Source organism: Monocercomonoides exilis (assembly GCF_001643675.1).
Source record: "Monocercomonoides exilis strain PA203 chromosome Unknown scaffold18-1597598, whole genome shotgun sequence".
Lineage (NCBI taxonomy): Eukaryota > Preaxostyla > Oxymonadida > Polymastigidae > Monocercomonoides > Monocercomonoides exilis.
The window spans coordinates 860,826-885,509 of record NW_027150563.1 but is presented as its reverse complement, the minus strand read 5'-3'; the positions used below and the strand labels follow the sequence as shown (position 1 = coordinate 885,509).

General features: G+C 35.0%; 8 protein-coding genes across 8 annotated transcripts; 5 read left to right on the top strand and 3 right to left on the bottom strand.

The window, feature by feature from the left end:
- Positions 1-1,577: 1,577 nt before the first annotated feature.
- On the bottom strand, positions 1,578-3,140 carry MONOS_17467 (uncharacterized protein; the record flags this gene model as incomplete). Its single annotated transcript, XM_067870390.1, has 4 exons — positions 1,578-2,475; positions 2,541-2,626; positions 2,967-3,022; positions 3,106-3,140. 4 exons carry the CDS (start codon positions 3,138-3,140, stop codon positions 2,080-2,082), a joined length of 573 nt encoding a protein of 190 aa, XP_067728871.1. The 3' UTR covers positions 1,578-2,079.
- A 2,101-nt stretch (positions 3,141-5,241) lies between these two features.
- On the bottom strand, positions 5,242-6,444 carry MONOS_6228 (uncharacterized protein; the record flags this gene model as incomplete). The annotated part of the gene is made up of 4 exons (XM_067876444.1): positions 5,242-5,972; positions 6,036-6,110; positions 6,161-6,265; positions 6,418-6,444. 4 exons carry the CDS (start codon positions 6,442-6,444, stop codon positions 5,892-5,894), a joined length of 288 nt encoding a protein of 95 aa, XP_067728870.1. The 3' UTR covers positions 5,242-5,891.
- Positions 6,445-6,795: 351 nt separating this feature from the next.
- MONOS_6229 (putative Meiotic recombination protein DMC1) lies at positions 6,796-8,621 on the top strand. The gene is made up of 4 exons (XM_067876445.1): positions 6,796-6,903; positions 7,176-7,268; positions 7,392-8,061; positions 8,235-8,621. The coding sequence occupies exons 1-4, from the start codon at positions 6,826-6,828 to the stop codon at positions 8,408-8,410; spliced, it is 1,017 nt and encodes a 338-aa protein (XP_067728869.1). The 5' UTR covers positions 6,796-6,825; the 3' UTR covers positions 8,411-8,621.
- Positions 8,622-8,748: 127 nt separating this feature from the next.
- MONOS_6230 (putative DENN domain-containing protein 11) lies at positions 8,749-14,461 on the top strand (the record flags this gene model as incomplete). Its single annotated transcript, XM_067876447.1, has 4 exons — positions 8,749-9,031; positions 9,104-9,194; positions 9,269-11,993; positions 12,300-14,461. The coding sequence occupies 4 exons, from the start codon at positions 8,749-8,751 to the stop codon at positions 14,319-14,321; spliced, it is 5,121 nt and encodes a 1,706-aa protein (XP_067728868.1). The 3' UTR covers positions 14,322-14,461.
- A 73-nt stretch (positions 14,462-14,534) lies between these two features.
- On the top strand, positions 14,535-15,544 carry MONOS_6231 (putative Haloacid dehalogenase-like hydrolase; the record flags this gene model as incomplete). Its single annotated transcript, XM_067876448.1, has 6 exons — positions 14,535-14,558; positions 14,631-14,675; positions 14,760-14,906; positions 14,954-15,073; positions 15,128-15,270; positions 15,346-15,544. The coding sequence occupies 6 exons, from the start codon at positions 14,535-14,537 to the stop codon at positions 15,542-15,544; spliced, it is 678 nt and encodes a 225-aa protein (XP_067728867.1).
- Positions 15,545-16,403: 859 nt separating this feature from the next.
- MONOS_6232 (putative sodium-coupled neutral amino acid transporter) lies at positions 16,404-18,675 on the top strand (the record flags this gene model as incomplete). The annotated part of the gene is made up of 3 exons (XM_067876449.1): positions 16,404-16,497; positions 16,554-18,386; positions 18,566-18,675. 3 exons carry the CDS (start codon positions 16,404-16,406, stop codon positions 18,673-18,675), a joined length of 2,037 nt encoding a protein of 678 aa, XP_067728866.1.
- A 1,231-nt stretch (positions 18,676-19,906) lies between these two features.
- On the bottom strand, positions 19,907-22,250 carry MONOS_6233 (putative sulfite exporter TauE/SafE). The gene is made up of 2 exons (XM_067876450.1): positions 21,898-22,250; positions 19,907-21,815 (listed from the first exon to the last, which is right to left on the bottom strand). Exons 1-2 carry the CDS (start codon positions 22,246-22,248, stop codon positions 20,250-20,252), a joined length of 1,917 nt encoding a protein of 638 aa, XP_067728865.1. The 5' UTR covers positions 22,249-22,250; the 3' UTR covers positions 19,907-20,249.
- Positions 22,251-23,215: 965 nt separating this feature from the next.
- Positions 23,216-24,599, top strand: MONOS_6234 (putative Ubiquitin-conjugating enzyme 6 B (Ubc6B)). Its single transcript, XM_067876451.1, has 4 exons — positions 23,216-23,362; positions 23,438-23,558; positions 23,606-23,692; positions 23,753-24,599. The coding sequence occupies exons 1-4, from the start codon at positions 23,243-23,245 to the stop codon at positions 24,427-24,429; spliced, it is 1,005 nt and encodes a 334-aa protein (XP_067728864.1). The 5' UTR covers positions 23,216-23,242; the 3' UTR covers positions 24,430-24,599.
- Positions 24,600-24,684: the final 85 nt, after the last annotated feature.

Here is a 24,684-nt window from a genome sequence, read left to right as displayed (position 1 = left end):
GAATCAGCTTTATCAAGAAATGTTTTAGATGAATTAGAAAAAATGATGAAAAAAAAGGAAATTTCAATTGAAAATGCAGTTTTGTTGCTAAAGCGCATTGGATATTTAAAAATTATCAAAGGAATCCCAGGTTTTCGATTTAAATGTTTTTTACTCAACGAAAGAATTGAAAGGATGATTTTGGAAGAAGAAAAGAAAAAAGATGAAAAGAACGAAAAGCTTTTGATTGATCTTTGCGAATACTATCTATTGAGCATAGAGTGTTCTTTCCCAGAAAATATAATAAGTATTTGTACGCATTGTCTTCTGGATTTTGCATTTAGGAAAAAGGCAAACGAGGAGACAAAAGAAGAAGTGGAACTGGCTTTGCTTGCATCGAGCAATGTTAAATGCTGCGTATGAACATTTTTATTCCCTTTTAAATTTTGCTGATTTTTTTTCCCTGTTTTTTTTCAGAAGACGGAATATGAATTGTATTTTAATGAGATTAAAGAAATTATCTTGTATCATCAGAAACATCACATTCTTACGCATCTTGCTTATCAGTGTGCATGGAAGTTTTTGACAGACAAATTAGAATATGGCAAAAGCTTGGTAGCTGTAATTGTGAATGAACTTCATTTTGTTGGAGAGGCAAGAAGAGAATTGGAAGAGCTGACAAAATGTGTTGATTGGAAGAGAAAAGAAGAGGAAGAAGAAAAGAGCAGAATTGAAATGAGTGAAGTGAGTATAATAATGAGATGGTTGAAAACATTGGATTTTTGTTTGTTCAGATGCGACTTTCAGAATAAAGAAATTACTGATCTTATCGGAATCCTTGTTGGAGTGTCACGATCTGAAAAGGGTAAACACAGAGAAATTAGCAACACATGCGTTGAGTTATTAAAATTAATTGTTTTTTGCAAAAATGCGAAAGATGAAGACTTGCTGAAAGGAGGAGCTATTGACATATTTTTAGAGAAGATTCAGTTGCAGTCATTGGACGAAGATGAAGTTTATCATTGTTTGACGTTTTTCAAAAAAATCTCAATTCGGTTGAATAGAAAGATGAAAACGGAAAAACATGAGGCAGAAGTGAAAAAGATGAAAAGGGAGTTGATTGAAAAGCTAGAAGAAAAAGGATTCGAAGATTGTGTGATTGGATTGCATCGTTGCATTTTCAAAATATTAAATTACTATTGCTATTTTATTGAAATTTTGGGAGATAACATTATTCGTTTCTGAATAACGTGTTTTTCAATTCCATTTTATTCCATTTTTGAATGAAAACTTCATTTATCGTAATGCAGAATACGGATTCATCTGGACTTTTTTATGAATAATTTTTTTATAAAAGGAAAGAGCGTTTATAAACCCGAGTATTTTTTTTTTGCAGACCTGAACGTAAAAATGATTGAATTATTTTTGACGAAATCAGAATTGAATTCGTTTTCGAAAAAAATAAAATTAATAAAAACGATCAACAAGCACTAACTTTAATAAAATTTCAAGTATGTTTTTCCAATTTTTTCTTTATCAGGAAAACCACTATCCATAAATTCTGATCAAAAAAATTTTTTGTTTCATTTTTAATTTTTTTTTTTTGTTGTTTTAAAGCTTTGAAAATTTGTCTTTTCAGAAAAAAAAAGTCAATTGCTTTCTTTTTTGCGAAATGATGAAAAAAGAAAATTCGAACTTTTGAGAAATAAAATATAAAGTTTTGTTTTATTAAACATTAACAGAATAATCAGAAATATTCGATGATAGTCCATGGCAATATCGTCTGTTGAAAAAATCAAATTTTTCATAAAAGCTTATGATGATATCTTCGAATCCTTCTTCTTCCATCTTCTCAAATAATCTCCTTTTCAACCCTTTTCTTTTCACTTCTTCCTTTTCATCTTTCTTCTTTTCTTTCAATCGAAATGACATCGCAAGAAAATATCCCAAGCTATCATTCGTTATTCTTACGTTCATCGTTGGTCGATGAATCTCCTCCAGAACAACACCAAAAGCCCCTCCTTTCGATAAATCTTCAACTTTCACACCTCTGCTAATTACAGCGTTTCTTCGTGAATCAATACACTGATTGCTAACTACTCAGTTATTATCCTTCGCAGCTCGATACACCCGAACAATGCTGCTAAAAAGCACAACTAATTCTTCATTCCACAATATGCATGAATCGAAGAAATCATAAACCTCATTGAGCCATCTTGTAATAATAAACTCTTCTTTTGTTTCTCTTCTTCTTTTTTCATTCTCATCGTTCTTCTTCCAATCAATGCATTCTGTCAGCTCTTCAAATTCTCTTGCTGCCTCTCTTCCAAAATGCAGTACATTCACGATGACTTCTTCCACATTCTTATCGTATAACAATCGGTCTATCAAAAAACACCAAGCAGATTGATAAGCAACGTGGGTCATGTCGTGATGATCCTGATTATATTTAATGATTTCTTTGAGTTCATTCAAATACAGTTCTTGTTCCACTTTCTTATGAATAAATGATTTTTAGAAAAAATTCAGAAACATCAAAAATGAAATAGAAGTGAACATACGCTATATTGGCTAATGTTACTAAAAGCCAGGAAAGCTATTTCCGCTTCTTTTTGAGTCTCCACGTTTTCCTCTCTGTTTGATGAAGCTTTCAAAAGACATGAACACAGATTGAAAACAATTTAGGCGAGAAGTACTGGTTCAAAAAAAATATAGCATCGCAAAGATCAGTTTGAAGCTTTTCATTCTTTCTCTTCTTTCTTCTAAGTTTCATCCTATCATTCCTATCAACTTTTTCGTTCAACTCAGAAAAAACGAAAGCAACTATTCGGGGTGCCCTTCATTATTTTATTATATCCACCAACCTTCAATATCAACATTGAATTTTCTGGTGAATATTTTCTTTTCTCCATCTTTTTCTGCATTCTGTTGAGCAGATCTGCCTCGAAAACGGATTGAAATTCATCTTCGCTCATCCACTCTATAACGCCCAAGGGGTTTTCTGCTTCTGCCCATCCTCCGCGAAATTTTCAAGCCCACAAAACTATTATTCAACAAAAATTCAATCAAAGAAAAAAAGAAAGAAATGAAATTAACAAGAATTCCATTAAAACAATGTCTGCAGACCATAAACATCCATTTGTGCAAGGTGCAGCCTGCATTTTTTGAAAGTAATTGCAGCCAGAAAGCAATTCCATTTCATCATTCATATTGAATGAGCCCATGCCTGAACAGAAGAAACAGACAAATAAACACAACGTTGTGCAGTAACGAAAATAGCTGTGCTCGCGCCATCCTGTTTACTGTTGGTATTTTTTGGCTTGCATCCAGGAAGAAAAACAACGGTTTGTAACTTGAGTCTTTTTTGTAATGGATTTAATGATCATCAGATTTGAAAAAACGGAATATTCCATTCACAGGATGAGAAATCCGTGAGTGAACATTACCTGTAGAATTTGAAATATTATTTCCTGTGTGACAACAGACAATGGTGGAGATGCAATATTTTTGGAATTCTGACCTTTGATTTTTGTCAATTGGATGGCCAAGGGAAACACAACAATTTCATAAATAACACAAAAATGATATTGTATGTAATTTTTATAGTTCTATTGATTGTGAAGATATTTCCGTCTGTATCCTCTCCAAAGTGCAGGAATGTGAGTAATTGTTGAAATGGCCAATCTCCGCTTTGTGGAGCAACACAATGAGAATGGAGCTGATTATTATATAGGCATTGGGAAATAAATGAAGTTACGGAAGATACATGATTTTTATTTGGGGCAAGAGGGAAAACAAATTCAACTTTCATATTATAAAATGAAGATTTATGGATGGAATTCTATGAAGGACAAAATCTGCACAATATTATATAGCATTTTGGAATGTTAGGCAGGAAGAGCAGTTTATGGTATTTTTTGGCAAGGAAAGTGGCTGGCAATATCGAGGGAAGGATATTAATCACAAAAAAAGACAAGAATTCAACGAAAAAAAGGAGAACCCCAAAATATCAATTTTATTTATAAGGTTTTCCTGTTTCTCGGACTGCGCTGTGCACATATGGAAAGCGACGAAATTCTGTTTCTGATTCCGCTTTTGCCTTTTAACAAATGAGAACCACCATCAACGAGACATCCAATTGTCGAGAGCTTTTTGGAAATCAAGCAGCATTAGGGACAATCTCATCTGAATTTCGCTTTGAAAGAATTTGGGAAATAAAAAAACATCAAGCTTGGCTACGAAAGTTTGGTGATTCTATCTGTGCAACACGCATTTGGCTGTCAAACATATCTTCTATTCAAATATTTCTTCTTCTTCTTCTTCTTCTCTTCCTCCTCCTTCTCCTTCCAATACTGCAAGGTCTTCCAAACAATTTTATCTTCTTCGTCGCAAACCAAAGCATATAATTTGATTTCTTTCATTCTGCACCAAAATTGGAGAATACGAATGAAATGATAAAGAAAAACAAAAGAAGAAAGAAAGAAGAAAGAAAGAAAGAAAGAAAGAAAGAAAGAGAAAGAGAAAGAGAAAGCGAATGAACCACAAGTCAATGGCATTTTGGAATTGGAAGTTGAAGAAGAAACATGTTTCACTCAACTTGTTCAGTGCTTGGATGCAGGAGAAATGTCTTCAAATGAGTACTCGCAGTATGAATATCAATATGATCCGATCGGATATTGGTACGTCGATGACGAAGATGTTGAGAATGCCTATGTTGAGTCTGAAAATGAGGGGGAAGAGAAAGATGCTTTGAAGGAGAATAAAAACATAGCAATGCTTTCATCATTGAATGAAAAAGAAGACTAAGTATTTTATTCTTTTTCTTATTCATTTTTGATTGTTTGTGAAACTTTTGAGAACGGTATTCGGAAGAGTGATTTTTTTTTATTTCGAAGATAAATCAAGAATTTTGCTTTGGTTTTTAACAATTAGTTTTTTTTCGCATTGGCGGAAATGCAAGATATTTTGTTGTGATTTGGATTTCTCATGTGAATTTATAAAGTTTTTGATGAATTCAAAGAATTTTTGTTGTTTTTGCTTTTGGTTTCGGCATCATCAACGTTATATGTTTCTGACGTTTGTTTCTCATTTGATTCTGTTTTTCTTGTTGAAATTGTTGTTCAACTCTGTTCAATTGCACTTGACATTCTTTGGTTATGCTGATTTTTAGCACGGATTCCTTTTGATTAACTGGAGAAGATAACAAAAGACAAAAGTCAAAAGCAAACGAAAATAATTATATTTCTCTCTGTTTTTCTCAAAAAAGAAAAGAAAAGAAAAGAAAAGAAAATATGTTACTTTGAAACCAACAACGATTGGGTGTCATATGAAATGCTTCGAGAGAAAGATATTTGCTTCCAACTTGTACACATGTTCCATGTTGCATTCCTTTTTTCTATAAAAATTCTTTTTGAATTATTTCAATTCTAAATAATCTCCGATCATTCCAACGTAACTTCAGGATTGCAAGTGTGTTTTTTCTTTATAACTAATATTTGATTGACTTCCACTTCACAAAACGAGTACCTATTCAGAAAAAGCCATCTTCAATGAGAACATATATGGTCATAAAAATTATACGTTCGGTTCCTCAATTTTTCCCACAGAAATTTAACAAAAATCTGTCAAGAAGTCAACGGCGCATATTACAACGATAGAGCATTTTTTTCATGTTAGCAAATATATGTATTTGAGAACAATAAAACGAAACACATCCGGATTCAAATAAATACGATAAAACAAGATCATTTCATCAATAATAATACTTATTAAACTATCAAAAATCGGTTGTTAAAAATCATTTGTAATAACGAAGTGTAAGAAATGGCGCAAAAGGCAAATAAACAGTATAAAATTATGCTTTTCCAGAATAATTAGAAAACAAAATGATAATTATATCATGGACGAATATCTTATTGAGCAGGGTGAGATGGATGATCTTTCTTTGTTTGCTTTTCTTTAAAGTAATCAGCAGAGTCGAAGTGTTGCCTTCCCTAAATTGAAATAAAAAAGAATTCATGTTGCATAGATTCAAAAAAATCAATAATAAAACAAACAGGGAATCCTGCTCCTTTCTTTGGTTGCAACTTTCCATATGCGAGAGCTTTGCTTTTCGGTGCAATTGGTTTCCGCTAGAATACAAATGAATTTTTTTAATAAACATATAATTAAAAATGCAAACAGGTGGAAGAGCCGATTCAATAGGCTTATCCTCTTCCTCATCTTCCTCGCTTTCTTGGTCGAGTTTTTCGTCGTGATTTTCTCCTTCTGTTGACATACTTACTTGCTAAATACACATATCAACACAAAAATTCATTTTCATATTGACAGTCAATAAAAACATGAAAATTAACATGTCATCAGCAATCACAAATAATAACAATAAATAATAAATTTTGATAAATTATATTTGATGCTGGTTGAATAAACAAAGCAGACTATGAACAAAACGATCAATATACTCATAATTTCTAATTATCTGCTAAAAATAACCATAATATAATCATGTTTTGACTCGATTTATTGATATTCACTGTTATTAATTTTATTTATTAAACTGCTTTTAAAATTTGTTTCATTTTTTCAGAACAAGAAAAAATGAAAAAAAAAATTAAAAAAGTTGATTAAAGAATTCAGAAATCCTTTCGTGCATTGTGTATAAAACAAAAGAACAATCACCAAAACACATTTGTGATAAACTTAATAGTCAATAATTTCTTGTCCATTGGATTTTTGAGTTTGAAAAGATTTTCAAAAGAAATTGATTAAGCCATAATAATTCTCAAATGTTCTAAAGAATGCCGGAAGTTCAAGAGAAAGGAATAGCAAAGCAAAAAAGAATACACAATGAGCACAGAGCAAATGGAAGAAGAAATGGTTGAAGAGGCTTCTGCTGATATTCAGAGTTTTATGGAAATTGACAAGGTGTGAAAAATCTGGTGAATTGTGATGGACTTATTTGAAAGTGGAGCTTCTTTATTTTGTCTTGCTTACAAAAATGCATTTGCAATTCCTTTTTTCTATTTTTGTTTTTCAGATTTGAGTATTTTTTGCATTAAAATTTCTTCTTTTTCTGAATTATGTCGAAATTGTTGTGGGTTCTAATCTCTATATTGCTTAATTTTTCTACAACCTCTGTCTGATAATTGCTTTCTTTCTCTTGGAATGTGAAACGTGGGATGAATTGGAAACAATAGCTTGTGGAACTTGGCATAAACGCGGGAGATGTGAAAAAGCTGAAGGAGGCGGGATGCTTCACCGTGCAGAGCCTTCAAATGCGAACAAAAAAAGTTTGAAAAAACAAGTGTTCAGTTGACGCTCGAATTGAATGCCTTTTTAAAAATATTCATTTATCTGAATGCTGTTCACATTTGCTTTGAACTGAATTTTTTTTACCAAATGAACACAAACAGGATTTGCTACAAGTGAAGGGTATTTCTGAAGGAAAGCTGGACAAAATCTTGGAGGCGGTACAGAAAGTGGTTTTCAATGGGTTCATCACAGGGAGCGAATATCTGCTGAAACGAAAGGAGGTGGTAAAGATTACAACAGGCTCGAAAGAGCTGGACACGCTGCTGGGCGGAGGGCTTGAGACGATGAGCATCACGGAGGTGTTTGGAGAGTTCCGCACGGGGAAGACACAGCTGGCGCACACGTTGTGTGTGACGTGCCAGCTGCCTCTGGAAGCAGGGGGAGGAAATGGCAAGGTGGCATACATCGACACTGAAGGAACATTCAGACCGGAGCGGATTGAGCCGATTGCCGTGCGGTATGGACTGGACCCAGGGGCGGTGCTGGACAACATCATCTTTGCGAGGGCATACACACACGAGCAGCAGACGGGGCTTCTGACACAAGTGTGTGCGAAGATGGCAGAGGATCAGTTCAGATTGGTGATTGTGGACAGCGTGACAGCGCTGTTCCGGGTGGACTTCAGCGGGCGGGGTGAGCTGGCTGACAGGCAGCAGCGGCTGGGAAAGCTGATGTCGATGCTGATGAAGATTGCGGAGGAGTTTGGGGTGGCTGTGCTTGTGACGAACCAGGTTGTGGCTGACCCAGGCGCTGCTGCAATGTTCCAAGCAGGTGTGTTAGACTTGTGTGATGGAGTGCATTGTAAAAATAAAAAAATAAAACCAAAAATATTTTTTTTTCTTTGTAAGAAAGAATTGTTTTTGACATTATTCTTTTTGCCAACTCATTTGTGCTTCATTTTTTGCAATTTCATAATTTAATCCATTCATGCTTTGAACGAGCAGATCCAAAGAAACCGATTGGAGGACACATAATGGCTCATGCATCGACAACACGTCTGTTTCTGCGGAAAGGAAAAGGAGAACAGCGAGTGTGCAAAATATACGACAGTCCGCTGCTTCCTGAGTCTGAGTGCACATTCACCATCTCAAGCGAGGGGATCACAGACTCCAGCGAATGAGGAAGAGGGAAGGAAGAAAGAAAGAGAGTTGGAATTGTGAAGAGATATAAGCAGATAAAATCTACATCGCTCATCCTTCTATTGATGCTTCTTGTAAGCTTTTTTTCTGTTTCATTTTAAAACTTCATTCATTTTGCTCACTTTCATTTCTATTTTTATTTAAACAATTCACTTTTTAAAAAAAAATCAAAATAAAAAATTTCAGGTAATATTTCCTTTAAATTTGTTATGTTATTTCTAGCATCAATTTCAAATGATAATTGTTCCATTCTTTTTTGATGATTTCAACATTCTTTGATCTTTCCATTATAACTTTAGAAAGTTTTTATTTTGCTTTTATGTCTGCCTCTGTGCTTCCTTTACATACAACCGTGAAACCTTATCCGTACGGTTGGCGTTGCGGTTCACTTAAAGCAGCATTCATCACAAGTTTTGATATTAAGGAAGGAAATGTTGTGGAATATATGTATCCTCAAAATTGCCATGAATTCCTTGATGGTGGATTAGAATTTCTAACTCTTCCTTCTGGAAGCCATTTCATTGAGCAGGATTATTTTATTTTCACTTTATGCGGATATTGGGGCATTGCAGTTTTTAATCAAGTTGTTGATAGGAGATATGGTTTGGAATGTTTCAGAAGTAAACTTTAAAACTGTTTTATTTTTGATGATAAATAAAATCTAACGTGTTTAGACCGTGGTTCAAAGATGTTTGCTGTTGGATTCATTGGCTATTCGCCATTTTCTCTTTTTGTCCATCTTGATTTTTTGCTGAACAACGTCAGGTTTTGCTTTTATTTACCATTTCTTATGTCTTTGAAATAGCATTTACGCTTGCATTGATTTTGCTTTTGCTCAGGGATATTGGAGCAAATAAGAATTACAAACTTCTTTCAAATTATATGGATAATCATAATTTGAAACTTGCTGTTCTTCAACTGGCAAATAAGAGAGAGCAACGATTCAGCACGTTAAACATTCCTCTTTATTCTATATCTCCTCCAGTATTAGATTTTTCTGTTCTTGAATTTGGAAACGAATCTATTCAAAAAGAAAGTGCACTGAGCGGACTTTCGCCCACTTTAAAGTTCTTCCGCGAACTATTTGGGATAAAAGACAGCAAGTCATCAGATATAATTGACCCAACAACAGTCAAAGACCTCAAAGCCAAGCCCTCAGAGCACACTGCACTTTTGTCTCCAATCACTCCATTAACATCAACAGCGACCTCATCCTATTCTTCAACAACAACAACAACAACATCTTCATCTTCATCAGCAGCAGCAGCAATATCAACAGCTGGGAAGTCATCAATGAACGAAACGCAATCTCCGCCTGCGTATTCAATCAGGTCATACACATCCGAATCCGACGACCAGAAAACAGCAAAAGACAACACAGAATACACTGAAGGAAGCGAAAAACTGGCAACTTTGTCGACTTATTCGTTAAGTCAGGAATCGAAACCCGCAATTCCGATATTTCTGGACGGGCGGGGAGAGGAATTATCGCCACGAATTAATTATTCTTCTGCCGGCAATTTCTCCCTGAAGCAATCTGTGCCAAATGTAATCTTTTTTTTCCCGGACATTTTATCAGTAACGCATTCATTTGCATTGTATCCGGAATTTCTCCGAAAATTGAAAACAAAATTGCAGTTAAAAGCAGAAAGTGAAGAAAAAGAAAAAGAAAAAGAAGAAAGACAAAGAGAAAGAGAAAGAGAAAGAGATGATAGTGGTAAAGATGAAAATGAAGAAGAAGAAGAAGAAGAAGAAGAAAGAGAGAAAGAAGAAGAAAAGGATGACAAAGAAACACATAACTCCACAAAAACAAATGAAAACCATTCAAAATCTTCCAAATCACACAAACATGGAAAAATAGCTGAATCTCCAATCACCCCGCAATATGCATCCATTTTCAATGAATCAGTAGAAGATGAGGAGGAAGAGGAAGGTGAAGAAGAAGAAGAAGAAGAAGAAGAAGAAGAAGAAAACAAAGATCAAAAGAAGATGAAGACGACGAAGAAGAAGAGCAACAACAAAAACAACAGCAACATTTCAACCTCTTCTTCCTTTTCCCTTTCACAGCCCACACGCATAGCACAGTCTTCCTTTGTTCCTATCCCGTTCATATCTCCCTTTCGCTTCTTTTCTGCTTTGTCCTTCTTGTTCTGCCCTCCGCCTTATACTCAATCGACTTCTGCTCCTTCTCTAATGCCTCCTCCTCCTCCTCTTCCTTCTTCTTCTCATTCTTCTTCTTCTTCTTCTTCTATTTTATCATCATCTTCTTCATCATCATCATCATCTTCTTCTTCTTCTTCTTCCTTCTCTTCCTCTTCTCTTTCTCGTGTCTCCCCCACCTCCACCCCTCCTTTCATCCTTTCTTCGCCTTCTTCTCTGAACGCCCTGAAAGAGCTGAGCGAAGAAGAAATGAAGAAGAAAAAAGAAATCATCAAAAACCGCATTGTTTCGATTTCTTATACCCCTCCTCATCCTTCTTCTTCTTCTTCTTCTTCCTCTTCCTCTTCCTCTTCCTCTTCCTCTTCCTCTTCCTCCTCTTCTTCTTCCTCCTCTTCTTCTTCTCTTCTCTCTTCTTTTCGCTTTGGCAGCAAAAACAGCAAAAATAGCAAAAATAACTCAAAACCAGCTTCAAAATGGGAAGGTGTGGGGCAAAGTTTCAATAGTTCGAATGGAAAAACAATTGAAAGCAATAAAATTGTGGTGATTTCTGAAGACAATAAAACTTCTCCTTCTTCTTCTCTTTCTCCTTCAAGTGATTCTCCTTTTGCTTCTGCTTATGAATCTTCTTCCTCTTCTTCTTCTCTTTCTCCCCCTTCTTCTTCTGCAATATCAACCCCCCTCAAATCATCCACTAATCTTCAACAACAGCATTCAAAAGATGAAATGTCTTCTTCTTCTTCTTCCTCTGATTCTGATTCTGACTCAGAATCTTGCTCTTCTTCTTATTCCTCTTCTTCTTATTCATCTGCTTCTTCTGCTTCATCACGTTCTTCTTCTTCTTCTTCTTCTTCTTCTTCTTCTTCTCTTCATCATCGTCACCATCATCATCATTCTTCTTCTCCCTCTTCTTCTTCTTCTCCTTCTTCTTCCTCCAACCGCAAAGGAATAAGCGTTGTTTCTGGTCGTTTTGGTTTGAATGATGATTGGCAGCCGTCAGATGCGATTGCCATCGAAGGAGAAGACGGAACAAGCGAATTTCTTCCGGCTCCTCCGCCTTTTGAGGAAGAAGAAGAAGAAGAGGAAGGGGAAGGAGAAGGAGAAGAAGAAGAAAGGGAAGAAGAGAGAAGAAAGAGGAGGAGGAAGAGGAAGCATAGAAGAGAAAGAAGTGGAGATGAAGCAGAAGAAGAAGAAGAAGAGAACGAACATAATCATAAGCATCATCATCATCATCATCACAGACATCATCATCATCATTCCAAACATTCATCTTCAACTGAAAAGAGTCAAAAGAATGAAAACGAACATATTTCATCATCATCATCATCATCATCATCATCTTCTTCTTCTTCTTCCAATTCTCAAATTGTATCTTCAAACAAACTTCCTCAATTAGCTCCCGGTTTAGTTTATCATTTCTCTTCTTCTTCCTCTTCTCCTTCTTCTTCTTTTTCCTCTTCCTCCTCTTCCTCTTCCTCATCCAAAACCCGACGAAACACTCGTCATTCCATCCCTTTCATTCCTCTCCTCTCCTCTTGCCTTCCTTTTTCCTTCACTTCTCCTCTTTCTCCCCTATCCAATTCCTTTAATAACTCCCCCAATCGCCTTCTTCCTTCTTTCTCTTCCCCTTTAAAGCCCAACTTCTTGTTCCAGCCTCTGTTTATCCTCCATCGCGCGGTTCTTTTGGGCCTTCGGATTCTCATTTTGACTCAGCCTCCTCTTTCTTTTGCATCTGATGCGTGTTTTGCGCTGAGCGAGCTGGCGAGGTTTGTGCCGATATTCGATGTGTCGATGAAGGAGAGGGAGAAGAGAGAGAAGGAGAAGGAAAGGGAAAGGGAGAGGGAGAAAGAAGAGGAAGAGGAGGAAGAAGAGAATGAAAGTGGAAGTGAGGATGAAGATGATGGTAGTTCAGAAGGAGGAGAAGAAGAAAGTGAAGAAAGTGAGGAAGAAGAGGAAGATGATGATAATAATAATGAAGAAGTAACAAAGAGAAAAGAGAAAGAGAGAAATAGCAAGCAATCAGATAAACTCACAAAAGATGCAAAGGAAGCAAAAAAAGAAGAAACGTCTTTTCTGTCAGCGCTGAAGAAGAAGCCGAAAGTGGTGGAAGAAGAAGACCTGTGCATTGTGAGCGTGGAGAGCATGGCGAGCCAGATGAAGAGGAAGAGAAGAGATTTCTTTGGGATTGGAGTGGAGGAAGAGGAGGGGGAGGGGGAGAAGGAAGAGGAAGAGGAAGAGGAAGGTAAAGAAGAGAAGAAGGAAGAAGAACAAGATAATAATGTTGTTGATGATGAAATGGATGAAAAAGCAGAAGGAAAAACAGAAGAGAAAATAAAAGAATCAGAGAAAGCGGAGAATGGAGATGAAAAGGAAAAAGAAGAGAAAGAAGAAAAAGAAAAAGATAAATCAAAGAAAAACAAAAAACATAGAAAGCACCGCAATTCCACCATCGGCAAAAAACAGAAAGGAAAGAGAAAATCTTCTTCTTCTTCTTCCTCCTCGTTTTATTCCTCCTCCAACACACAAACTGATTCCCCCATTCCGTTTTCCTCTTCTTCTCTGAAGAGACATCTTGTTGTGCCTCAATGTGTTCCTATTGGCAATGTGTCTTTGTTTGCATCGCCTTTCTCCCCCAATCAGACAAGCTATCAATCAAATTCATCATCATCATCATCATCATCATCATCTTCTTCTTCTTCTCTTCCCCCCTCCTTCATTGCCTGCTCCTCAGACACTCTCTTCCTCCATCATCCAGAGCTGTACGATGTCTTGATCCTCCGCTCAGCCAACGCTTCTCGCACAGCCAGCACTCCTTCTGCTTCATTGGCAGAGAGCGAAGAAGGAGGAGAAAAGGGAAAAGGAAAGGGAAAAAATGAGAAGGAGAATAAAAAAGAGAGTAAAAAAGAGAAAGAGAAAGAGAACGAGCATGTTGGGGCAATTGTGATTGGTTCGGGTACACCTCATCCAAACATGAAGAAGAGCGATTTTGAACAAGGGATGTCATATCAGCACGCTCCTGTTGCTTCTCCTTCTCCTTCTTCTTCTTCTCATTCTTCTTCCTCCTCCTCCTCTTCTTCTTTATTGTCTTCTTCTTCCTCTTCCTCTTCTAAAGGTCCTGGTGTTGTGTTATATTCATCTCCTTCTTCCTCTTCCTCTTCAAATGCTCCTTTCATCCAAATCAGAGTGACAAACCAGAAGCTTCTTCCATTCCTCCAACTTCCTTCCCTCAAAAAACAAACACACACAGCTTCTTCTTCTTCTTCTTCTTCTTCAAATGTTTCAAATCAATCACCATCTTCTTCTTCCTCCTCCCCTTCTTCTTCTTCTTCTTCTTCTTCTTCCTCTTCCTCTTCCTCTTCCTCCTCTTCTTCTTCTTCCTCCTCCTCCTTCCTCTTCTCCTCTCTCCAGCCCTTCCTCCACAGCCAGCTCTGGTGGGAGTGCGACAGAGCAAGCGATACAGACATGCTTTCGCTCCTCAAACGCTTCGTATATCTGAACACCCTCACCATGCATGTGCTCTTCAAATACACTGAAGAAACCATCCCCCTCTCGGAGCTGAAGAGGTTGTTCCAGAGACAGGACGAGAGCACAGCGAATGTGGGGGAGCACATGCCGCTGCCCCACTCACATTTGTCCGGAGCTGTTAGCTTTGGCTCTGAAGATATCCTGTTTTTGAATGAGATGAGCAGGAGAACTAAGTCTAATCTTACAATTACTGGAAGCTGTTGTCAGTGATGAATATATATTTTTTTGTAGGAATTTTTTATGTTATAATTTTTATTCTTGTTTTTTGTACTCTTCACTTGAAATGTGAAGACTCGAGTTTGAATTCAAAACAGCATTATTTGATCAAAAAACCATATTAAATTTGAATTTCTGACTTTTTTGTATTTTTTTAGTTTTCCATGGCTTTTGAATTGAAATACGATGTAGTTTTATTTGACATGGATGGTACCATATCGGATTCATTTGGTATGTTTTGTAATTTGAAGTTTATCTTTTTTAATTAGCTGTTTAGGCTTGCTATGTGAAATATATCATCAGACTTTAAAAGCATTTGGATATACGAAAAGTCAAGAAGAAATTTCTGTATGACACATTGTTTTATTTATGTTACGTTCGGATGTTCCATTTATTTTCATTGTTATTTGTTTATAATGAAAATGATTGTAGAATGAACTGCAGTCGTTATCTCTGCGCGGTGAATTTAATGTACTCTTGGGCAGGGAAATAAGTGATGAGGAGTTTAATATGTATCAAGAAACTTATCGAGAAGTCCAGACAAGAATTCGGAAAAATTATCTTAAGCCATTTCCTGGGGTTTCTTTTCTAATTAATTGAATTTTATAATTTAATCGATTCCAAAGGTACTAGATTTAATGGGCGAATTGAAGAGACTTGGAGTGAAAATTGGAATTGTTTCTAATCGTCGTAAGCCTTCATTGATAGAAGATTGTTCATTTCTGGGCTTTATGGAATTTGTAGATGTTTGAATTATTTTTCTGTAACTTAATTTTTTTAAATTCCGCGTATAATAATAGGAGCTATTTCCCCCGGATGTTTATGGTGGGTATAAACCTGATCCAGTTGCCGTTTTAGCCGCATTAAAGCATTTCAATGTTACAAACCCAAAAAGGGTGCTATTTGTTGGTGATGCAAAGCCTGATGTTCAGGCATCAAACGCGTTTGCGCTTAAATTATTATTCAAATTATTCATTTTCTGCATTTTTATGATCTTATCACTTTCTTATTTGTTCAGTTCGGGAATTGATAGTTGCATTGTTCCATATGCAAGAGTTCCTGAAACAATTGATGTTGCTCCCACATATTGGCTTCGCTCATTGAATGATGTTTTATTGCTGGTTAAAGGGGAAATAAAGGAAGAATTAAAAGAAAAACCGGAATTGAAAATAATTGGACAAATTCCACAAATCAACGAAAAATTAGAGGCAAGTTAATTTCTTGTTTGTTCCCAATTTTGTTGGTGAAATTCGTTGAAATGCAATTTTTTGTTCCAGTTTTTGTTCGACATCTGTCTTTTTTTTTCCATTTGAATTGCCTTTTTTCATTTTTGAGAAAAATTTTTTACATAAAATTCTTCAAAGAATTATTAATTATATTGAATATTTCTTTAAGCGGAGGATTTTTATGTTTATGTATTCATAACTTTTATTGTTAGAAATCTTGAACTTCGAATTTTCTATTTTTTTTTTTTTTTTGAAAGAAAGACAATATGAATATTTTTTCCCTTATAATTCTTCTTCAAAGCTTTTTTTTAAATGTTTTTAATAATTAAAATTTTATGCTTGTTTTTTCGATTGTTTGAAAAATAATTATTATTTCAAAAGAGCAATTTTTTAATTTCTCAGCTTTTCCTTATTGACGAATGAAATATTTGTAACATAAGCTTGAAAAGAAAATACCGTGAATATCAAAATTCAATTCCAGTGATTATTTCCAGCAAATTTCGTAAGATATAAAAGCATATCATTATATTATTATTCAATTGAAATAATCAGGCTAGAACATTAGTCTCTTTGAATAGTTACTTCCTTTCGAAAAGCAAATGCATATTTGATGAATCAAATGAACTCAGTTTGCACAAAAGAAAATTGATATGAATAAATTCATATGTTTTTTAACTTTTCTGAAAATAAAAATCAATTGGATTGTTTTTTTTTTTTTTTTTTTTTTTTTTTTTTTTTTTCACAGAAGAACTTTTTTTAAAAAAATGTTCCCATAATTACTTTTCAAATACACATTTATCAAAATTTTTGAAATATTTCATTTCTAAAAGTTAAAAAATAAACTACACAGATGAATTCAAAAAGTAACAAACACAGCAGCTTTACAAATATCTTTTCAATATCAACTTTGATGATAGGCTCAACTGTTGTGACTCTTCCATGGGGTTTGATTATTCTTTTGAATGAAAAAAATTTTTTTAATTCTGATACTTCTTTAAAGTAATATCGAAGGCTGGCCTTGCTCTGGGAATATTTTTTGTTTTGTTCACAGGGTACATTTCATGCTACACTGCAATTTTAGTTTTGCGCAACAGCAAGGGCACATCTGATTTTTCAATTCGTTGCAGGGAAGTTTTTGGGAAATCTGGATATTATGTTGCTCGAGGAGTTACGGCACTTGTTCTTCTCGTCGCCATAATTGCTTTACATATTTTTCTTGCTCAGAATTTTGAGCAGATTGTTCGAGCCATTTGTAATCTTGCAAATGCTAAAGTGGGAATATGGTGGAATACAAAAATGTCCGCAGTTTTTATTGCCGTTATTCTTTTTGGACTTGTTCTGATACCAAATCAATCAATCTTAATAAAAGGTTCATCATTCGGAATTATATCTGTCATTGTTGTTTCGGTCATTATTGTTATAACTGGGTTGGCACCGCCTCATGGCTTTCATAATGAATTGATTGATTTGTGTCAACCAACTTTTCCTTCTTCGCTTGGCGTTTTATCAATGTCATTTTTCATTCACAGTATCATTCCTTCAATATTTCTCAATTCCAAAAATCCAAAAAACGACGAACGAGACATAGTCTTAGGATTTACGGTAGATATTGTGTTGTATGCGCTTGTGGGCGTAACAGGCTATTTTGGGTTCCACCACTTCACAAACCCACACACTGGTGAGACGAATGTGCCGATTCTTGACAATTACCTGATGATGCTCGCGTCCGGCAGCGTTGTTGCCATTATTGCACGCATCAGCCTTATTTTTCAGATGCTGGTGACGTTTCCTGTCATTTTCCGATCAATGCGCTCTTCAATATTTGCTGCATTCTGTCCAAGATGTGTTCTTTTATGGTCATGCCGATCCAGAAAAATGGAAGTTAATGCAGAAAAATGTGAGATAGAGATGGAGGAAAATAGAAACAGTGATGCTATTAACAGTATCGTTGGAATCGATAATCGCAGCAATTGCACCAAGATTTGTAACAAAGAAGAGAACAGTGAAAAGGAAGTGTCTCAAATTAGCATCGATTCTTCCTGTGAATGTGGCCAGCATCCTTCCTTCTTTTCGAGAGAACAGGAAGCAGTGAATGGTGCTGAAGGTGTCTTTAATGAGAGATTCATTTCGGTCTGCACAGACATTTCGAAAGATGTTGAGGCAGAGTGCAAAGAGGGGTTTGAGGTGGCTGATTCAGAGCAGATAACTTTGCCATTTGAAGGAATGACTGCTCACCATTTGCAGAATATTGAAGGTGATTTAACAGCGGAAGGCTGTTTTGATTCTGCGTGCCTCCACCCTTCTCCATCTTCTTCTCATTCATCTCATGGCATTACTGATTCTTCTTTTCAACATTCCATTTCTGTATCTTCTTCTTCAACAAACAAGCCTACTCCAAACACTGAGAATAATAGTGTAAATGAGAAGAAGGCAATACAGGCGATAAATTGCATTTCAATCACAATAGATGAAAATGAATGCCAAAAACCGAATGGAAACGAAGAGGAAACCGAAATGAATGAGTATAAAATAGAAATGAAGACGGAAAATGAAGTGCAAATAGAGAAAGATGAGGTTGAGAGACAAGAAGAGGAGAAAGAGAAAGAAAAAGAAAAAGAGAAAGAAAAAAATGAAGATGAAATAGAATTATCGTTTTGGTTTCATGTTATTCCGTTTTCGCTTATTTTTGTGGCTGTTACAACGCTTGTTGCAGTGTTTTATCCATCTGTTGGAAATGTGCTGCGTTTTGCCGGCAGTTTTTGCGGATGTGTTTATATTTACAGCCTTCCGTGCTTCTGCCATATTGTTCTGTACATTAAGAGTTATCATAAAGGTTTGTTTATTGTAAAGTCTTTATTTATTTATTTATTTTTAAATTTTGGAATTATTCTATTTAAATGTTTTTTTTTTTTTTTATTTTTTTTAAATTTAGAAAATAAAAAAATAATTTCTTTCTTTTCTATTCTGTTTTCGAAATGCAATTTCAAAATGAATATTTATTTGAATTCTTAGATAAAGTACATGATTTGAAGAGCAAATCAAAACTCATTGCAACTGTAGTGTTTCATGGGTTTCTCATTTTATGGGGGATCGCAACGTTTATTATGCAGTTTTTTATTTGAGAATATTGTAGCAACGAAGGTGCCTTAGAAATGTTAGAATTTATTTTATAACTTAAGGCCTTGATAACTTACTTTTTAAGTGTTAGTTTATGTTTGGTTATGCTCAAAGAATAAATGCTGAGCGAATTTTTTGAATGTTTTTGGTTGAACTTCCATTTGTATGTTGCATTTTATGTTTTATCAATTTTGTTTGCGAAGTTTTGAGCAAAACTTTGCTTGAATATGTTTTTCTATTTTAAACGTTTTTTTTTTTTTTGTTTCAAACATTTTGTCTATTTATTTTCTGTTCTTTTCAAATTGAATGAAACAATTTTTATTCTCTTTTTATAATTGCTAAATTTCTTTTAATCTTTTGTCAAATGCTTTTTTTGAGTCTGTGAAATTTCTCCTTCACAGGAATCGCTCAAGAAAGCAATGAAATGCACCTTCTTTTTGATGTATTTTTGAATACATCAAAAGCTTTGAGAGTGAAAGATTCTTTTGTCTCTTGTATTTTGATCATTCGTTGACTTTTTTCACTGAACTTTTCTATGAATATGTTTATGTATATTTTGAACTGTTTTCATTTATTTCTGAAAAAAGAATTGTTTTGAATTATATTTGTTGTTCTAGTATCTATTTATATTAGAGATTTCAATTTTAAGTTCATGTGTTTATTTTATTCTTTTTTGTTACAATTTTTTGTTTCTGCTTGTCTCATAACTTTATCAAATTTCGTTTGAAATTTTTCAATATGTAATGACGAATTCTTTTGTTTAATAAATCTCCGCTTTATTTTCATTGCCACATTCAATGATGTGCATTTTCTAGAATGATAGTCTCTCAAAAGCTCTTTCTTTCTCTTTTCTTTTAAGCTCTGTTTATCAACTTTTTGGTCATTTTTTGCACCTCTTGACCTTATTTGCTCTCATATTGTGCGTTTGCTATTTTCGAAAATGAATTTTTTTTCCTTTGTCAAAAATAGTTTGTTTTCACGAACAATTTCATTTTTCATTTTTAATTTTTTTTTTTAACAAAAAAATACAAATTTAAAAGAGATGAATTAAATCGAAAGAAATAATTTTTTTTTTTTTTTTTTTTTTTTTTTTTTTTTTTTTTTTTTTTTTTTTTTTTTGGATAAAACTTTCACAATGCTTTCTTTGACTTTTCTGCACTGCACTATAGATAGGCTGATTCATGCAATGCGTTTTAACAGTTTTATGGAAAAAAAGACAAAAGATACATCGAAAAATGTCTGAACATAAGGTTTTATTACGAAAAAGAAATCACCAAAATTCTTCAAAGATAACAACAAAATAATCAGAATTACAAATTAAAAAATCACATGCCAAAAAATATAAATATTTAACAAATGAAAACAACAGTCAAATTACTTCTGTATGAATAGAAAATTAAAAGAAAAAAACTTTTTGAACTCTTAAAAACAAGGAACAGCGGAAAAATACACATTTAAATATATAAGCATTACGTGGTTCATGCACTCGAAAAAAAATTATAAATGCATAAGCACGTAAAATGAAATGAAAGACGAGGAATAAAAGAAAGACTTTTTCTTTTCTTTTCTTTTTTTTTTTTCATTTGCAAGGTGAAGAAAACGAAACTCTCCCTCCGTGTATGATGATGAGCACAATCGTGTAAATCCCATGGAATCCAGAAATAATCAGAGAAATCGAGAACAACAGCGCTATCGAGAACAAAAGGACTGAATATCGATGGTACTTGATCGCCAGCCTCGCAATCACAAGTGTGCCCACCAGCGATCCCAGTATCCCCAACCCAAAGAAGAACAAACCCCAATCATACGGCAGAAACAGAGAGACTGCATACTGCGCAGTCGATGCCGAGGACGTGGCCAGAAGCAACGCTGAGGTTGTGGCAGTGACAACAGGCACAATCACCCCCATCTCCATCAGCACTGGCGAAGTCACAAGCGCCCCGCCAATTCCCAAAAAGCCTGCCAGAAAACCGGCGAGAATGCAGAAAAGCGGATAAAGCACCGCTGTCTTCACGCGCCACTGCACATCACCATCGGCAAAGGGGTAGTGCAACTGTTTTTTCGTCTTGTGCTCTCTGATTAACACAAACCCTGCGAACACAGCAAGCGCAAGGGAAAGCACCAGATATAGCGCAAACAGAAACCAGTCGACCCAGCCACAGCGCTTCACGCCAAACAGCGACGGAGTTCCGCCTTTGCCGCCGCGCGCGAAGGAAAACACGATCATCGTCGCCCACACTGCTATGCAGAACAGGAGCTTCAAAATGGGAGGATGTGCCTCGCTTTTGAGCATCTTGGCGAGCTGGGCCTGTTGCTCAGGGGAAAGAGATTCGTCGATCAAAGGAGTGTTAGAAGGAGATACAGCAGGATGTGAATTGTCTTGCTCGTCTTCTGATGAGCTTGAAGATGCCGCGGAGTCATTGTTAGCATGCGAACCATCAGTGAGATGTGATGTCCGCTGCGCTGAAGATTCAGAGGGGGGACTATTTTGTGAAGTGGATGAATTCTCGGTATCAACAGTGAATGTCTCTTGGGCTGTAGAACCGTCACGTTTCCGACAATATGCTGGCTGGGAAGAAGTCATCTCTTCCATTTCATAGCTGCTCTGCAGAAACTCGTTTATCTGCTTCTCTTCGCTTTTTCCTTTTTCTATGCTATCCAAGTCAGACTTTTGGACAATTTCAGACGCATCACGATTTTCAGAGGAGCTTTCTGAAGCTTCAACTAAATTTCCCTCGTGAAGATCGGAATTCGCTTGGCACTGTGTTGAATTTGCGCTTTGTCTGTCACTCGAAGAATTTGAGCTCGTATCTTCGTTGTTGATTGGTGGAACAGTAACAGAGCTATCTTTTTTGGCTTCCATCTCAGCCTTTTGGGCCTTGCGTATCTGCTGTTCTTTTTTGAATTCACGAATTGCTTTTTGCAATGTTCTCACCAAAGTTGATATTAAAAAGAAGCAAAGCAAGATGGTAATTACAAATTGTGGAACAAGAGGAGCCACGAAAACACCCAAAAACGAGCCGGCCAATAAAGAGGGAAACATTACAAACAATATATCAAATGAAATTCTTGGTCTATTTCTTGTGGGATGACGTCCAAATATGCCATTAATAAATGCAACAACTCCATTACCAAAAATTGTTGCCTTTTACAATTAAAAACATAATAGAAGAACATTTTCAAAACCAGGTAACAAATTTCACTCTAAAAATTATAAAACAAAAAACCTGCGCAATGGCTACAGCTTGGGTGGATGTAAATCCAGAGCAAAGGCACAAAACTGGAACAACAAATGATCCGCCACCGAGTCCAGTTGCACCCCCGAGGATTGAAATTCCAAATGAACCTATTATGCTTATTGCCGTCCAGCCACTCAATGGAAACAAGCCTCTATGCTCGCAAACACCATTGTTGCAAAAAGATTGTTCGCTACAATGTGAGTCATCAATGCACTTGCCACAAGTTCCATTAACGCACCCAGATCCCGTACCACATACAAAATCCACCACCTTGAGATCACATGTTGTATTTTGTGAAAAAACGGATATAATTAAACAATTTATGAAAAGATGAAACATTTCAAAATTTTCATTTTGGTCTGATCCAAAAGAGTGTGATAAACAATGTTTTCTCTCTTCAAATCAATAATGTAATTTATATGTAAATGTTTTAAAACATTAAATAAATGTGAAATGAATTCAATCAAAAAAATAAACAAAAATACAAATTTTCAATCAGGTAACAACGAAACAATCCAATTTACCCACTTGTTATTCGAATTGTAGAGAAATATGAAGAAGAAAAAATCTTCAAAGACGCTTAAATCTGAGCTCTGAGATAATTGAATTATAATATAATTAAAGAAATTATAAGCAAGTGATTCATACCAAGAAGCTTTGAATAGTCATCAAGAGATTTTGCAAGAGATTCAAGATTTGATATGCTGAATTCAATCTGTTCAATTTGATCAAAATGAGGTTGAAAAAGTTGAACTTCGAAGAAAATTCGAAAGTCCGCAACCGTAAATGAATAAGATCCAAATATTATAAAAACATACGTTTTTCAAACACTTGTCCAAGCACTTCTCCACTTTTTTCAAGTTCATCAGCAGATTGAGAGTATTGAGATGCAGTCATTTCATTCATTTTTGTCAAAAGCGAAAAGTTTTCATGTGAAGCTGAATAGAAGAAAATATATGTTTTTTATTTATAAAATGTATTCATCATGCGAGAGATATTAAAATTACAAATTTTTATGAAATTTTTATTATAATTCATTTAAGTTATCAAACACGTCAATAATCCATCCGAAACTTGCTTCAACTCGTCAAATAACTCAGCTACAGCAGGCTCAACAGTGCTTTCTTTTTTAGGTTTATCATTAGAATCAGGTAAAGATGTTCTTTGTTCCTCCATTTTGAATAATTTATTAAGGCATGATCATAACCAATTCTTATTCAAATGTTCATTTCTTCAAGCCTTATTATCAGTATATCCAATTTCCATTGCAACAAAAATATTGGAGTGTTTAAAAAAATTAAGGTTTATATTAAGTTTTTGAACTTCGTGAACCATGGCGATGTACAATGCTAAAAATCCTTCTATAAAGAGAATTATGCAGGAAATTAAACAATTGACAAAAATATGTGGGCCCGATAAAGAATTTTACGCAAAACCATTGGATGACGATATTGTTTGTATAATTTGCTTTAATCTGTTTCTTTTTGAAGTTCTAATGCATATTTAATATTGTTTAATCTAAATGAAGTTTGAAATTCACTTCACTATTCGCGGTCCACCAGATAGTCCATATTCTGAAGGCTTATACCATGGACGTCTTCGTCTTCCTTCCGAATATCCTTACAAGCCTCCGGAGCTTATGTTTTTGAGTTTGGAAATTTTTATTAGTTTGATTTTATGATTATATTTGATGTAGCTCCAAGCGGCAGATTTAGTACTCACACAAAGGTTTGCCTCACAGTAACAAGCTTTCACCCCGAAGAATGGAGAGCCAGTTGGGATAGTGTGCATATTTTGCTCAATTTTTGGTTAGCACATTACTGCTTTTTTTTAATAATGAAAGTTCGTACTATTCTAATTGCAATAGCTTCATTTTTCACTGAAAATGCAGCGGGTGGAGTTGGAGCATTGAATTATTCAGAGCAGGAATGTAAAAAGCTGGCTTTTGGATCAAAAAATTTCAAATGTTCAATATGCGGAATGGACCATTCAACTTTCCTTTCAAACTCCGAATACAGAAAACTAAATGTTGAAAACTCAGCAAAAACTGAATCTGAAAAACAAAGTGAATCACAAACAGAAAAAGAACAAAAAATAGAAAGCTGCTCAATATCGTTTCATGAAGAGCCCATCAATAGCAAGGGCGAAGAAATAAAGGACGATGAAGCTATTCAACAAATAGCAGATGAAAAAAAATTGAATCAAGAAGATGAAGAAGAAGAGAAAGAAAGAAAAGATTCTGTGCTAACTCAGCGTCATATCCAATCGTCTTCTGATTCGTCTTCTTTCAATTCATCATCCTCCTCTGCATCATCCTCTTCTTTATCTTCTTCAATTCACCCTGCTTCTTCCAAAAGTTCACATCAAACTGGGCAAGATTCAAAGGGGAAAAAAATCCATAAAGAAAAGAGAACACAATTATCGTTATGGAACAGATTTAACGAATATCCACTTCACCTTCGAATAGTTAGTATTTTATTAGTATTTTGGATTATTATTTGGATTTTAAGAAGATTATAAAATGAGTAAATTAGTGGTGACGGATTCTTTGTTTGTCATAATGTTTATGTGTCAATGCTTAAATATGAATATGTATCCAAATCCTCATTTCAGTTTTTGCTTGTTATTATTAGTATTTTTTATTTTTTATTTTGATTTTTTGTTGATAGAAAATAGAAACTTGCGTTTGATATGTAAACATTTTTGTTGCAGTCACATAATTAAAAGGGAATGAAACAACATTCATCAAAAATAAGTGTGGATATTATTATTGCA

What these genes read in the sequence shown, in the direction of transcription:
- MONOS_6229 (XM_067876445.1), top strand. Translation starts at nt 6,826, where the DNA reads ATGAGCACAGAGCAAATGGAAGAAGAAATGGTTGAAGAGGCTTCTGCT. An exon ending in TTCAAATGCGAACAAAAAAA is followed by an intron (nt 7,269 to 7,391) that starts GTTTGAAAAAAC and finishes GAACACAAACAG; the next exon opens with GATTTGCTACAAGTGAAGGG. An exon ending in TGCTGCAATGTTCCAAGCAG is followed by an intron (nt 8,062 to 8,234) that starts GTGTGTTAGACT and finishes TTGAACGAGCAG; the next exon opens with ATCCAAAGAAACCGATTGGA.
- MONOS_6234 (XM_067876451.1), top strand. Translation starts at nt 23,243, where the DNA reads ATGGCGATGTACAATGCTAAAAATCCTTCTATAAAGAGAATTATGCAG. An exon ending in TCCGGAGCTTATGTTTTTGA is followed by an intron (nt 23,559 to 23,605) that starts GTTTGGAAATTT and finishes TATTTGATGTAG; the next exon opens with CTCCAAGCGGCAGATTTAGT. An exon ending in ATGGAGAGCCAGTTGGGATA is followed by an intron (nt 23,693 to 23,752) that starts GTGTGCATATTT and finishes TAATAATGAAAG; the next exon opens with TTCGTACTATTCTAATTGCA.
- MONOS_6233 (XM_067876450.1), bottom strand. Translation starts at nt 22,248, where the DNA reads ATGTTTCATCTTTTCATAAATTGTTTAATTATATCCGTTTTTTCACAA. An exon ending in AAGCTGTAGCCATTGCGCAG is followed by an intron (nt 21,816 to 21,897) that starts GTTTTTTGTTTT and finishes TAATTGTAAAAG; the next exon opens with GCAACAATTTTTGGTAATGG.